Source organism: Chaetura pelagica, unplaced genomic scaffold, assembly GCF_000747805.2.
Source record: "Chaetura pelagica isolate M959 unplaced genomic scaffold, ChaPel_1.0 scaffold181, whole genome shotgun sequence".
In the NCBI taxonomy this organism is placed as follows: Eukaryota; Metazoa; Chordata; class Aves; order Apodiformes; family Apodidae; genus Chaetura; species Chaetura pelagica.
The window spans coordinates 797296-811593 of record NW_009951992.1 but is presented as its reverse complement, the minus strand read 5'-3'; the positions used below and the strand labels follow the sequence as shown (position 1 = coordinate 811593).

Below are 14298 nucleotides of genomic sequence, written 5' to 3'. Positions count from 1 at the left end.
GGAAAGAGTTGAAGAAAGTCCATCCTATAGACACCCTGGTTCACTGAGAATTAAACACATGGAGGACACTGTAAAATCAAATAGTAATATTTCAGCACAATCCTAAATTAGTAAAGATTTCTATTCAACCCAATACCAGTCAAAAAACTTAATTTACTACTGAAATGCATTTCAGGATTTCATGTGACAGCAGGCTCAACTGCCTGCCAACTCAGCCTGCTTCAGACAACAGAACGTACAGCACGTGTGTTAACAAATCCATGACATGTTTCAGCCCCTTTGACCTATCTTGTCAACCTGTTGTCAAGCCACACAACAATAAATGGAAGCACCTTTGGAAAGCACTGCCCTGGACACAGAACAAAAAGGAAGAGTCCTGTGCAGCCAAACATTCCCTCACAAGATCACCTGCCTTCCCCACCTCCATACAGGACCATCCTACTGACATGTTTTGGGGACGCACAGAGGATGATCACTACCAAAGGCACAAACACTCTGCTTGGTATTTACCAGCTTAGAATAATTAACTGGAGACCAGCTAGCAGCTCAGCTCTGGAAAGGACATCACTTCCAATAAATAATCTCATGCAATATTTAAACAAACATTTGATCCATGTTCAAAAGACTCATCCTACACCCATGATGCAAACAGGAGCAGGTCATTTCTCCTCAGGCTCTTGGCTTTCTGAAGTCTCTGGGTGAGTTAATGAGGAACAAAGTGTCCTGGGGAAACCATATTCCTTGTGACACTTCCTACAGAAAAACAGGCACCAAAGTGCCCAAAACCCCCTCTGTAACAACTATAACACCTGCCCTCAGGTCCCACTTTTATGCCCCCAGGACACTGGGGTTGCAGCACAGTCCCTGTCCCAGGCAGAGCCCTCAGCCCCACACGGTGTCACAGCCAGTCTGGACACAGAGCACAGCTCAGGACTTGCAACACCCAAGGACTCTGGGTCACATCTCATTTTCAAGTTTACTTTCACAGCCTGCACCTCTCCTGGCTGCAGCTCTGGGCTCTGACAGGCGGGAGGGCAGGGAGCTCTGCAGGACACACACAACTGCATCCTGTTTGCCCTTCACTGTGTGAGGGGAGAAAAAGCCTAAAGAACTGCTGATAATGGGTGTGCACCCTGCTCCATTTCCTGAAGCTTTTCATTCTTTGTACAGAAAATTAGTACTTTCCAGCTGGAAAACAAATCACTATCCACTTCCTCTGGTAATCTACAACGCAGTGTACATTTTTACTCTACCTCAATGTTAGTATTTGTAGTCCCTTCCCAACTCAACTGAATTCTGAATTCTAGATTGATTTTTGTGTTTAAAACTCACAGCCATCCTGACTAGAAAAAGATCACAAGTTTATTTTTGAGAAATAAATTTTACTTATTACAAGAGAAACCTGAAGCCACTATTACAGATAAGGCAAATCCAAAATAGCTTATTTCACAGAGACCAACAGAATATTTACAACTCTGTCAGACTAATCCCATTTTTTACAGTTTTCTAGATAGTTATGAGTAATTTTCTCCTACCAAAACATGAAAATGCATTCTGAACGTGCTCAGCAATAAGTCTGTTAGGATATGAAATAACAGGCAAAAGTGGGGCATGGAGATCAGTAACCTGCACAAGTTTGACAGAGACCCAACTCTGCACAAGGTTATTTTGAAAGGCAGCAATTGTTTATCATAGTGACAAAAACAGAGTCTGATGAACAACTAGCTTTTGGTAATTTACTATTTCAGTAGAAGACTGGAATTTAAACTTTGTTAGAAATAGATAATCTAATGGTTTAAGTATTGGGATTTTAAAAGACACGTTTGAAACTAAACAGAGGAAGAAGAATGTTCCCCTAACTCAGCAGAGCATGGCTTACATGTCCAAAAGGTTCTCAAGCTTGGACTCAACAAGTAACGTCCCCCAACACAAAACAAGTAAATGCATTTTAATGTTTAAATCAAATCACTGAAGTAAAAATGAAAGCAACAGTCTCTATTGCCCAATGGACACAGTCCCTGTGGCTGAGCCAAGCCTGGCCCTGCTGGGGCAAGGGAGGGACTGTGTCACCTGGGATCCAGGCAAGCATAATCCCTACCTCAATGACAATCTGTTTTGCATAAATAGAAGTTGAGCTTGTTAAGCCAAGGAGGGACCCAAAGCCATTCAGAACAAGGTAATGGCCATGGAGCAATGAGGATGTCCCAGAAGCGGGTGCCCCCAGCAGGGCTGTGCTCCTCCCATCCAGCTCCCCACCCACCTGCCCCTTCCTGCCCGGCTGTTTCAATATCACAACGTGGCTCACCAGGCTTGGGCCCCAATGTCCCAGCCCCATTTCCCAACCCCACATTCCCCCCAGCCCCAGCTCATGGTCAGGGGTGAGGGCTGCAAGGGAGGGGCTGCTGCTGCCCCCCCAGCACAGCCTGGCAGAGGCAGCTGCTGCTTTTAAACTGCCAGTAGAAAAAATACAGGCAATCTTTTTTTCACTCTTTGAGGCAAAACCCCTGAACACATTACCAACTGTTAAGGGAAAGAAAAACACTTCCTGCTTCTTCTAGAGGAAACCTACACAGAGAGGGAGTTCCCACACATCCCCACAGCCACATGGCCCCCACAGCAAAAGGCACAAACCCTCACCTACCTCACACCTCTAGAGATTAAAAGCCTGGCAAGGAGTCAGTGACAGGAGTTGAGGCCTGAACTGCAAATGCAGTAAACAGTTTTCTTCTGTCAAACAGGACTGAACACTAACTATCTTAATGTAATTTTTCTTCATTTTAAGAAGATATTTAAACAACCAAAATTATAATCTTGCATCACTAGCTAAGACTCTTCTGGAATTTTTAAATTATTTAATACATAGAACATCACAACTTTGTACTTCCATTTCCACTTCACACATCTGGAAGAAGCAATGTTAGTATCCATTTGGGGAAAGCAATGTTAGTCCCCATTGTAGGACAGCTTGAGAGCCACTAAGAACATTGTTACTGTGGAATTCAACTGTCATCTTTCCTTAAATCAAGGGCAATAAAGTACCACTAAAGCACAGTGAAAGAAGAAAATGCAACTACTGGAAAGCAGTTAAAGGGAGAGAGGAAAAACACCATTTCCAAAGACTGTTAAGCCTTCCAGTATATGTGAAAATCTGGCTTCACCTTAAAGGGTGTTGGTCCTGGAGTAACAAGACTGAAAATAACAATCATGCTGAGGAAACTTACTTCAACACAAACTTTTGGCATGCAGCAAAGAATATTCTTAGAAAGAAATTCTGCTCACCAATTCCCGTGTGCTCAGTGAAAAAAAACTAAACACAACCAAAACCTTTTAAACATTCAAAAGGAAAAATATTCCACTTACATCTTCAGTGTCCTTGACCCGTAAAATCTGCTCCCGTAAGTCCTGTAAGTCGTTAAATGTGGACTGTGCTGTTATAGAATATACTAGTGCAAACCCTTGGCCATTCTTCATGTAGAGATCCCTCATTGCTGTAAATTGCTCCTGTAATCAAATATTTTTACAAGTGATTAGCTAGTGAATGCAGGCAGTGAACATCAGCAAAGGAACACTTCTACTGTGACGGGCAAGTGCGCGGGCCTGTGAAGCACACATGGACATTTGTACCCATACAGAGATCCACCAAACATGCACATGGAACAGAAACATTCACATTTTCTTTCCCTTTGGTTTGGTTTGTTTGGTTTTTTCCCTAATAGAGAAAAAAAAATATTGGGAAAAAAAGGGAAAAAGATGAAGAGGAGTAATAAAAATGGATCTGCAGACAGACAGTTATATGCCCCAAACCACAAGACAAGGTGTTAAGGTTTGGGTGACTATATTTTGTAGTGACCTTTCATTTATTTTCTGCTATTCTGTTAAGCATGAGTCTGTCAACAGACCAGCCCCCAGACAACAGAGATGGACAGGAAATTCACTTTCCCCTCTAACATGACATTGAAACAGGCTGAGGTGTCACATCCTTGAGATTTATTGTGGGCACAACCACGTGGGAAGGCACTGCCTGATCACCTCTGAACACATGCAATTATACCATAGTCATCTCTAGCACAAAAATGGCTTAAAAAGGTTCAGTGCAATGAAATGCAAGAGGAGGCTGGAAAATCTGTTCCAGATCAGAGCTGCCTTTGTGAAACAAAACTTTACCAGAGCCATGGAACAATGATTTATGCTTCCACACTTTGAGAATTCTCAAAGCTTTCCAAATCACACAGGGAGGCAGCGTGTCCTCCCCCTGAGATGTCCATCACAAAGGCCATTAACTCAGTGACAGGGCTTTGCAGGACAGTGAGTGAGAGTGGCCTGGCAAAGGGACTGCCCACACAGCCCCTCTGGGATGGAGGGACCAGGGAGGTGCCACGTGGGCAGAGGAGCTTTTCTTGTCAGGGACAAGATCTTTATGGATGAAATCCTGCCCACGTGGGCTGATGTGCCATGTTGGGAGAAGACCCCTATGCCAGCCCTGGAAGTGGCTTTGATCTGTGTCTGTATATTCTGGGCACTTGCAGAATGAAGCATAAAATGCTCCATATCAGTGTGCTGACAGTGAGAGGATGGGGCTGGCAGGGAAGGGGTGAGGGGCTTGGGATGCACCAACCTGTGGGTCCTGGCACTTTCTGGGCAGAGGGTTCACACGCTGCTGGCAGGGCTGCAGGCTCAGGCACCACGAGGGGTTTGGGTTATTTAACAGAAGTGTTCCATTTACATTATTGCCACTCATCTATTTATTATTTTTTTTTGCTTGGGTGGGATGACACTAGTCTAAGCTCTGCTCTTAACACCTCACCCCATTCTTCACAAAGAAACTCCACACCAATGAGCAAAAGAAGTTGCACTTACTGTCCCTGCTGTGTCGAGGATTTCAAGCATACACTGTTGACAGTCTACTTCCACTTGCTCAAGATCTTTATGGATGAAATCCTGCCCACGTGGGCTGATGTGCCATGCTGGGAGGAGACCCCTATGCCGGCCCTGGAAGTGGCTTTGATCTGTGTCTGTATATTCTGGGCACTTGCAGAATGAAGCATAAAATGCTCCATATCAGTGTGCTGACAGTGAGAGAATGGGGCTGGCAGGGATGAGGGGCTTGGGATGCACCAACCTGTGGGTCCTGGCACTTTCTGGGCAGAGGGTTCACACGCTGCTGGCAGGGCTGCAGGCTCAGGCACCACGAGGGGTTTGGGTTATTTAACAGAAGTGTTCCATTTACATTATTGCCACTCATCTATTTATTATTTTTTTTTGCTTGGGTGGGATGACACTAGTCTAAGCTCTGCTCTTAACACCTCACCCCATTCTTCACAAAGAAACTCCACACCAATGAGCAAAAGAAGTTGCACTTACTGTCCCTGCTGTGTCGAGGATTTCAAGCATACACTGTTGACAGTCTACTTCCACTTGCTGAGAAAAAAGGGAAGAGATAAACACAATTAAAACTAGAAAGTCTGAAATGGGACAAGCAAGAGAAATATATATCAGCTGAATTTTTACTTCTGCCACACAGACCTCTATAAGCAAGCCAGTCACCTGTTTTAGTGTCTTTAATTATGGTAACATTTATGCTAATCTGTAAAACAACAGATTACTTGACATTGGTGGGGTGAAGAAAGCAGCTCTGTGACAGAATTCCAAACATGACAGCACCAGGGATCCTGACAGGGACTCAAGGGCTTCTACTCAGCAACTACCAGCCTGGATCCCAAACAGCTGTAAAGAATTTCATATGTCTTCAAACTTAGCAGAGCACATTTGAACTAAATGGCAGAACAGCCATTCCTACCAGAGAACAGCCCAATTGCTATGCTGCAGTGGCACAACCTCTGATGAATGGTGTTTCTGTTCTCTACAGCAACTTCTACAGATAGCACACACACAGCAAATATTGGTGTCTTGATGCTTTGAGGTAATAATTACACATCAAATTGCAGCAAACAGATCTGAGTGAGTCTGACCCTAGTTTGGTTGGACTGTTCCTACCCCCAGGCATCAATCCCCTGGTAGAAGGATGGGCAGTTCAGTACAGTTCATAGCCCCCACAAGAAGGAATGGGTGATGATGGATCAGGAAAATACCCCAGATTGATCTCTGGGCATGTCTAGGATCTCTAACAACAAAGCAGGCAGGGAGGGGAGAGCTGCAGCCTCCAACTGCCCCCACTTGAGTCACTGGAGATTTAAAGTGAAAGCTCTTGGTTATATGGAGCAATAGAGGTTTAGGAGTGGTCCAATTAACAGCAAATTTTGTCCTTCCCTGATAATTCAGCTTTATAGTAGCCAATACAATTTGTCTGACTGCATTCAGACCCACTAAGCTAGTAAAGCAGTCTGTAAAGCCAGAGGAAATAACCTGCATGAACCATTTCCCAGGCTGATGCTTTTCTGCTCATTGCTTCCTTGCCGCAGTTTTATGCAGCCACAACATTTTCTCAGAAAAGACCCTTTCTTGTTCCAATAAACTTTTCCTGCACTATTAAAAAGATGCAAAGAGACTTGAAAGACATAAAACCAATGTATTTTTACCTTTCTGTATGAATCTTCTATTGTTGGGTCATATTTTTCAACAAAAATTCCCTGAACAAACTGTACAGTCTGGGGAGAACGGAAAGGAAAAAAAAATCAGAGATCGGAAGTACTTGCAGAAGAATTTTGACCTTGGGATAGATAGCATAGTAGTTACCAGTTATAATAGCTATAATGTTAAAACCAGGAACTTTTTCCAAGAAGCACTTTATGAAAAATTAACAATACAAAAACTACTCAACACTGCTGTGAAAATCCAATAGTGGGGAGCAAAGAAAAAGGTATATAAATCTTCATCTTTTTAAATGAAATTTGCAGTTTCTGTTGTTTTAAGAATCACTTTATTTGAGCATGTTCTCAAAACTCCTTTGCAATGTCAACTGTTTGGCTGCTTTTTCATAGAGTATTAAATCCTTCCAAATGTCTCTAACTTCAGAGCCTGCAACTGCAGAAGAATGAAAATCACCAAATATGAAAGACTTGAAATTCAGTCAGAAGAACTGGTGCTCTGTGCACTGTGGAGAGGTCATTATGGAAAATCCACAGTTCAGTCCAATCCCATTAGAATTCCAGGGGAGCCACTCTGGATTACCCAGCTGGAGCACAGGCTTATTTCAGAGCAGCAAGTTCAACCTGGAGCAACTCCAGATACTCCAGTTGTATTAAACCATTACAGAAGGAGACATCATTCATCCCAAAGAGGAAGTCCTTCTTCCCCTATATAACCATTCAAAGAAAACCTACTCTAAACATTCCCCATCGAGCTGTGGCCCATCTCTGGACGTGCCCCTCGTTACCAAGAGGAACAACCAGCATCATATTGGCACTGAAGAGTTAAAGCAACAAGGAGGATTTGCAGTGAAACAACACCATGTTGTAGTCTACACTCAGACTGCAAAAACACAGAACTGAAAACCAACACCAGCCTCTTTGTCAGACATTTTAGTTTACACAGGTCAAAGAAGGAAACTTTGAAGTGGCCTCTGTATCATTTTAAATTACACCTGGTAACCTCTCCTTGCTAATGCTTGTAAATGAGCAGACAGTCATCTTGAAAGCTGAATATTATTCACACTTAGCTGCTAATTGGTTCTTATTGTGTCCTGTTAGAAACTGAACGGATCAGCGTTGCAGATGAATTACAATATATGCTTACTTAGCATCTAGATTGTCAAAAAGAATGTAACTTTTGTTCACCAGACTAAGTATTTGCATTTCAGCTTTTAAAAAGGCCAGGGATGGATGCTGACTCAGGCTGCACATCACAAACAAGAAAATTCAAAGCGTGTCAGATGCTGAATAATTTGTATGTACAGTGTGTTAAGCAACACCTATTTTACCTCATGAGTCTTTCAACATTACATCACAAAAATAAGATACTCAGGGGATTGCTGAGGAAGAACAGTGTATCAAAGAATTGACACCTCCATGTTGTAAAGATCAGGATGGGATCTCTGAAAAAGCACATCAAATTTGATACATAAATGAATAATCTTTCCTCCCGTTCATCCGGCTTCTGCAGATCTACCAAGATTATTAGCAGCCCATTTCAGCAGAATAAACACCGGTGCAAGAAGCAGGATATGAACAGCAGCTTTATCATCTCCTGTGGAGAGGAACACGGTGTAGTTCCTTGTTTCAGATAACTTCACACTTGACCAGTTCTTTGCCTTTCTTGCTGGAGTGAGCTGCTTGACTGATTTGTGATAAACAGGTGACAGAAATCTCTCTTACAATGCCCTACTATCAACTCTGCTACGTAAACCTCTTGTTAGAAACAACACAAGCACTTCAGGAGAGCAAAGTGTCATCAGTCTGCTTAACCTTCTGCAAGGCACAGGCCTTGCAGCCATGAGGCTTCTCATGCTGCCCATGGTTTCAGTCCAGGCTGCTCATTTGGGTTCTCTCCAGGATGCAACACACAGAACCTTCAGGGCAGGGGAGGCTGCCACGGGCACAGCAACAGCCCTGCTCCTCTGCAGCCTTGGCTGGTGATGCTCAGGCAGATCTTCAGTCACTTACAATACCAGACACACGTGGGCAGGAGAAATGAAATGCTGATTACTGTAACAGGGACTCCAAAAACCTGACCCAAATTCACAGATACGTCAGCAGTGCAACAGTGGCTACGTGGAAGTCACTACACATGTTAAAAGTAACAGAAACATCCCAGTGCATTTAATGAGCATCGTTTGCAGTAAGACAGGCTGCCTTGGAAGCCTGTGCACAGGATTCAGAGCTGCTTCCCAAAACTCACCAAAGCAGACTTCCCCACACCTCCTGAACCAAGGACCACCAGCTTGTACTCACGCATGGTGTGGTCTGTTCAGAGAGCGACGACCTGGAAAGCAGAAAAGAGGCACCAGTTCAAAGGACACCTGCACACCCAGGCTGGAGATGCTGCCTCCCCGGAGCCGCCACACGCCTCCCTTCTCCAAGCATCCCTTCTCCAAGCATCTCTTTGGTGAAAGCTGTGGGGCTTATTTTTCCACCTGGGCACTCAGGTTTGGAGGGCTGCTCAGACAGCCCCAGTTCACAGGAGATGCCCACAGCCAGAGCCACGAGGCTGCTGGTGCAGGGGATGGACACACCGTGGTTCCAACCGCCATGATGAGCTGGGCAGCTCCTGCTGCCTGTTCTCCATCCTCAGCATTTGAGGGCATAAAACAAGGAGTACCAGACAAGAAAATTAGATCGAAAAGAGAGGTTTACTGCTCCCACCCACCCCTACCAGGGAAGGATTTAGGTCAGTATATTCTCTCTGGAAAAGGTCAGGCCTCACTCAGGGCTGCCAGGGCAGAGCTGCTCTGCTCGCCCAAGCAAGGACTCTGCCTTTTTATGGAAATCTTGCAACTCCCTCCGCTCGCTGTGCAGCACCAGAAAACCTCTCCTCCTCACCGAGATTCCCTGACAAATAAGGCAAATGACAAAGCTGCTGATAAACATTTTACACTGTGTTTACATTTAGAAGCCAGGCTGGGCTGTCCCTGTCGAGGGTGCTCAAGCAAACAATGACCTCAGCAGCTAATTCTCCCCCCCTGCCCCAGCACCACGGTGCTTTCTTCCCAAGTAAGGCTTCAGAAACACGAGTGCTATGAGGCTGGGCAAGCTGTGCTACTCCAAGGCATTTCAAACTGACATTGCCACAGGATTTACTGGGTTGACTGGCTACACCTCGAGGAGTGCTTTAAAAATACAAAAGTATTCCAAGCAGTTTGATAGAGACACGTGTCACCTTGTCGACCACCATTAATGACGGTCTGCGAAGAACAGGGACTGTATTTTTAGCTTTGCAACTGTGGACAGCTCTGTGACAATCATCTGTGTCTCAAGTTTATATAATCATTAAATGGGGACAGGCTTTTTTTTTTTTTCTATCACTTAAATTCCCAAGGGAAAGCTGTAGCTCACAGAGTTGACAGGAAACCCATGTGCAGCCACACAGCCAGTCCCTGCTGGGACCACAGTGAACACCTTGTTGGAGACCCTGCCCAAACATCCTGCTCTGAGCCCTCACCCACAGGATATTTTATGGTCTACAGACAGCCCCAGTTCACAGGAGATGCCCACAGCCAGAGCCACGAGGCTGCTGGTGCAGGGGATGGACACACCGTGGTTCCAACCGCCATGATGAGCTGGGCAGCTCCTGCTGCCTGTTCTCCATCCTCAGCATTTGAGGGCATAAAACAAGGAGTACCAGACAAGAAAATTAGATCGAAAAGAGAGGTTTACTGCTCCCACCCACCCCTACCAGGGAAGGATTTAGGTCAGTATATTCTCTCTGGAAAAGGTCAGGCCTCACTCAGGGCTGCCAGGGCAGAGCTGCTCTGCTCGCCCAAGCAAGGACTCTGCCTTTTTATGGAAATCTTGCAACTCCCTCCGCTCGCTGTGCAGCACCAGAAAACCTCTCCTCCTCACCGAGATTCCCTGACAAATAAGGCAAATGACAAAGCTGCTGATAAACATTTTACACTGTGTTTACATTTAGAAGCCAGGCTGGGCTGTCCCTGTCGAGGGTGCTCAAGCAAACAATGACCTCAGCAGCTAATTCTCCCCCCCTGCCCCAGCACCACGGTGCTTTCTTCCCAAGTAAGGCTTCAGAAACACGAGTGCTATGAGGCTGGGCAAGCTGTGCTACTCCAAGGCATTTCAAACTGACATTGCCACAGGATTTACTGGGTTGACTGGCTACACCTCGAGGAGTGCTTTAAAAATACAAAAGTATTCCAAGCAGTTTGATAGAGACACGTGTCACCTTGTCGACCACCATTAATGACGGTCTGCGAAGAACAGGGACTGTATTTTTAGCTTTGCAACTGTGGACAGCTCTGTGACAATCATCTGTGTCTCAAGTTTATATAATCATTAAATGGGGACAGGCTTTTTATTTTTTTTTCTATCACTTAAATTCCCAAGGGAAAGCTGTAGCTCACAGAGTTGACAGGAAACCCATGTGCAGCCACACAGCCAGTCCCTGCTGGGACCACAGTGAACACCTTGTTGGAGACCCTGCCCAAACATCCTGCTCTGAGCCCTCACCCACAGGATATTTTATGGTCTAAATAGAACATGAGTACAGGCTAAAAAAAAAATCCCATGTGCAGCAGGTTTAGCACAACTTGAAGCTCATTTTGAAGTCAGCAGAGCAGAAGCCCCTGGCCAAGCAGCCTTGCCCTCCTCCCCACCCTGCAGGGGGAATAAAGTCAAAGGCAGCAGCAGCAGCCCCACGGGTTTAAGCACCTTGAGGTAGTTTTTATTCAGCTCTCGAAACCTGTGAGACCTGCAGTTGCTTAACTTCACAGAAATTGTGAAACTAAGTCAAACTGAAGGGGATTTTCCAGAACGGTAAGTCTGAGTATCTAACAGCAGAGCAAGTGATGTCGATGAACTCCAGTTCACCAACACCATTTTTGGTTAAAATTCTGGCAGCTGTCAGCTCTTCTGCTTGAAAATTTCCCTGAGAAGTAACATTTACTTCCCTTCTTTCAAAAATAGTAAATTTGGATGGCAAGGAGAGGGGAATTCCAATTAGCAAGGATTTTTTTCCTCTGGTAATCCTTAGAAATTAAAAGGCAATGCATTTTTAATAAAGTATAAATGCAACTTATTGATTCCTTTTATCTTCATCTTCCTGCAGTTCCACAGTCTGTTCCACCCAAGAAAACCCGGAAAGCAATCAAGCTAAGGGTTAAATTTAGCTGCAAACTCCTTCACTTCTTATTTATAGTAAAAATGCTTGTGGGAAAGTTTCAACTGGGAGCAGTACAAGACCAACTTCTCATTTCTTTTCTACAGTATTTGCTGATTTATTTTTTTTCAGGTGAAACAGGAAACCAAGATCCTGAAACCCATGAGCCTTATTACTGTAAAACCCACACACCTTAATTATCTTCTAGCTCTTTCACAAGTATGTTAATATTATCTGTTTATACAACACAAATAGAGTGCTCAAGAAACTACTATGCTGCATCCAAGCCAGCTTTTCATTCAGCAGCTGTTGATGCCCACCTAAACACAGTCAGACACAGCAGCATTCATTTCCATTCAGGGCTCTGCAGTGGAGCTCTGTGCTGCGAAGCACCAACATCTCAAAATGAAACCAAATTATGGGTGTTAATTGTTTCTATAGATTCAAGAAAAGAACACGATCTAAGGAGCGCAAAAAGTAACTTTAACGTTCTAGCAGCTCATCAAGAAATTCATAGTGTGAGTGGTGGAAAGACAGGAGCATGAATAAAGAAAGCAGGCAAACCCAGGGCTGCAAGGGAGTGGGTGCCAGAACTTCAGGCTAGCCTGAAACGTGCAGGCAGCTTGTAGTCATCAGCTTGTCCTTACTTCCCCAAGCACTGATGGGGCTGCAAGTGACAGGAGGTGCAGGCGTGTGCAGCACTAAGAGCACGTGGGCTGAGGGCTCTGCAGAATGTGAGGAAACGTGGCCCTAACTGATGACACAATCCCCATTAAGTAAGATTCTAACAGAAGACTTAAAAAGACAAAAAATAAATCAGCACAGACACATTCTCAACTCAGCCTTAAAAAGAAAAAACTACGAACTGTAACGATAGGTTTGTATGTTGTACAATAGGGCATCAGGAAAGTCAGGTCACAAAACTTCAGGGCTTCTTTTTCCCACTACAGGAAACAAGGTTCAGGCAACTGTTTTTTTGTTTTTAAACAATGTGTAACACACAGCTCTGAAATTTCCCCAACTGCCAATGTTTTCAGTTAGCAATTTAATTTGAAATACATTGAGAACATTAAAACACTCATACCTTGGCATAAAAGATCTCTCATCAGTGTTAGCAGCTCTACTGAAGGTATTTCCAGGCTCCCTACAAGGGACTGAAACAAAAAAAACAAACAAAAAATTAATCCTTTTTCAAACACCAGTATGTGTAAACATCAGTTTCAAACCACAACATGTTTGTTACAAAATTTGATCTTTGCTTTATCAACAGAGCTGTATGTGGTTTCTGAATCCAATGATCATAAGCCCAAGAAATCAGCACAATTTCCCCCCACCTCTCAGGCAGTGAAAGACTGGGGGGTTCAAGCAGAAACCAAAGGCAAACCACACTTTCTCCTTGATTAAGTCATTTAAAAACACTTTAAAAATGGGACTTGCAGTGAAGGTAACCCAAAGGAATAAACCAAAAGGAAAAATTGAAGTTTCATAAATTACAAAGTAAAGAGAAGTTCAATGACCAACTCCTGCTAAAAGCCAACAGAATCTGGGCTCCCACATCCCTCCTGCCCACTCCCTTGGAACTCCCTCCAGATTGCCTTCACACCCAGCACACAGGGAAGCCAGGATCCCAGACACCAGGGAAAAATGGTTCTGAGGAACAAGCTCCAGGCAACCAGAAGCAAGAGACTGAAAACTGAGTCTGGACTAACCAGGTTGGACGGCCCGGCTGGAGGGGAGGCCCCTGCTCCACTGCAGCTCCTCGTGCCCTGCTGGGGCTGGCACTGGCACTAGGAGCTGTCGTGGGGCTGGAAATGCCACTGAGGCCCAGGTTGGACATCCCTGGGCACTGAGCACACGGCCAGCAGGGAAGTCTATACAGCCACATTTCAAACAGATTAACAGGCTCCTTCTATTTTGACAAACTGGATTAATCAAACCCTCACCCACTAGAGAACTCCGAGCACTTGGGAGCTTCCCATGCTCCCCAGGTTCTTCCCTTCTCTCCCACAGTTTGCTTTTCCCACAATGAAGACAACTTTCTTCTTCAGGAGAGATGGGCACTGCTTAAGTCAAATCACTATGTTCCTGGGGACCTTTTCTCCCTAATACATTCTAGAGAAGCTGACTCTTAAAAAAGACAAACTGAGGCCAGTCTAACACCATTTGAGGTTGTATCAAGTTCACAATGCATTTTAGGAGATGAAGACATAATCCTTGTCAAGTATTTTTCCACATGTAATAGGAAGTGAGGCTGCAGCCAAGCAGAACTCATCCAGGCAGCTCTTGCTGCAAGTTGGATTCAACACACACACCTGAAAAGAGAAATTTTTAGTGAGAGTGCTGCACAGTCTCAGCTAAGGGACTGAAGGCAGATGACAACTCAGTAAGACAGGCTGTGTCTTCACTCCAGAAGCACAAGGAACAGCCCTAGTTTAAAAAAGGGTGAGAGAAAAGGAACAGAAAGTGAGGCACTGAGCAAGCACACACCAACCTGCCAGCACCAGTTCCTGAGACCACATGGAACAGCCCCTGAAGGTGCAGCTCCTGCAGCCATGGGCACTGTTAACCTGATGT

At 44.7% G+C, this 14298-nt stretch overlaps 1 protein-coding gene across 1 annotated transcript in view; it reads right to left on the bottom strand.

The window, feature by feature from the left end:
• The window catches only part of RAP1A (RAP1A, member of RAS oncogene family), an 18900-nt gene extending 6023 nt beyond the window's left edge, over positions 1 to 12877 (bottom strand). The window contains exons 1-5 of the mRNA XM_010001799.1: positions 12809 to 12877; positions 8794 to 8877; positions 6537 to 6605; positions 5362 to 5418; positions 3361 to 3501 (exon numbers count right to left, since the gene is read on the bottom strand). Of these exons, the coding sequence (XP_010000101.1) occupies positions 3361 to 3501; positions 5362 to 5418; positions 6537 to 6605; positions 8794 to 8850 (324 nt within the window). The 5' untranslated portion in view covers positions 8851 to 8877; positions 12809 to 12877. The remainder of the gene's footprint in view (positions 1 to 3360; positions 3502 to 5361; positions 5419 to 6536; positions 6606 to 8793; positions 8878 to 12808) is intronic.
• Between the last annotated feature and the right edge of the window lie 1421 nt (positions 12878 to 14298).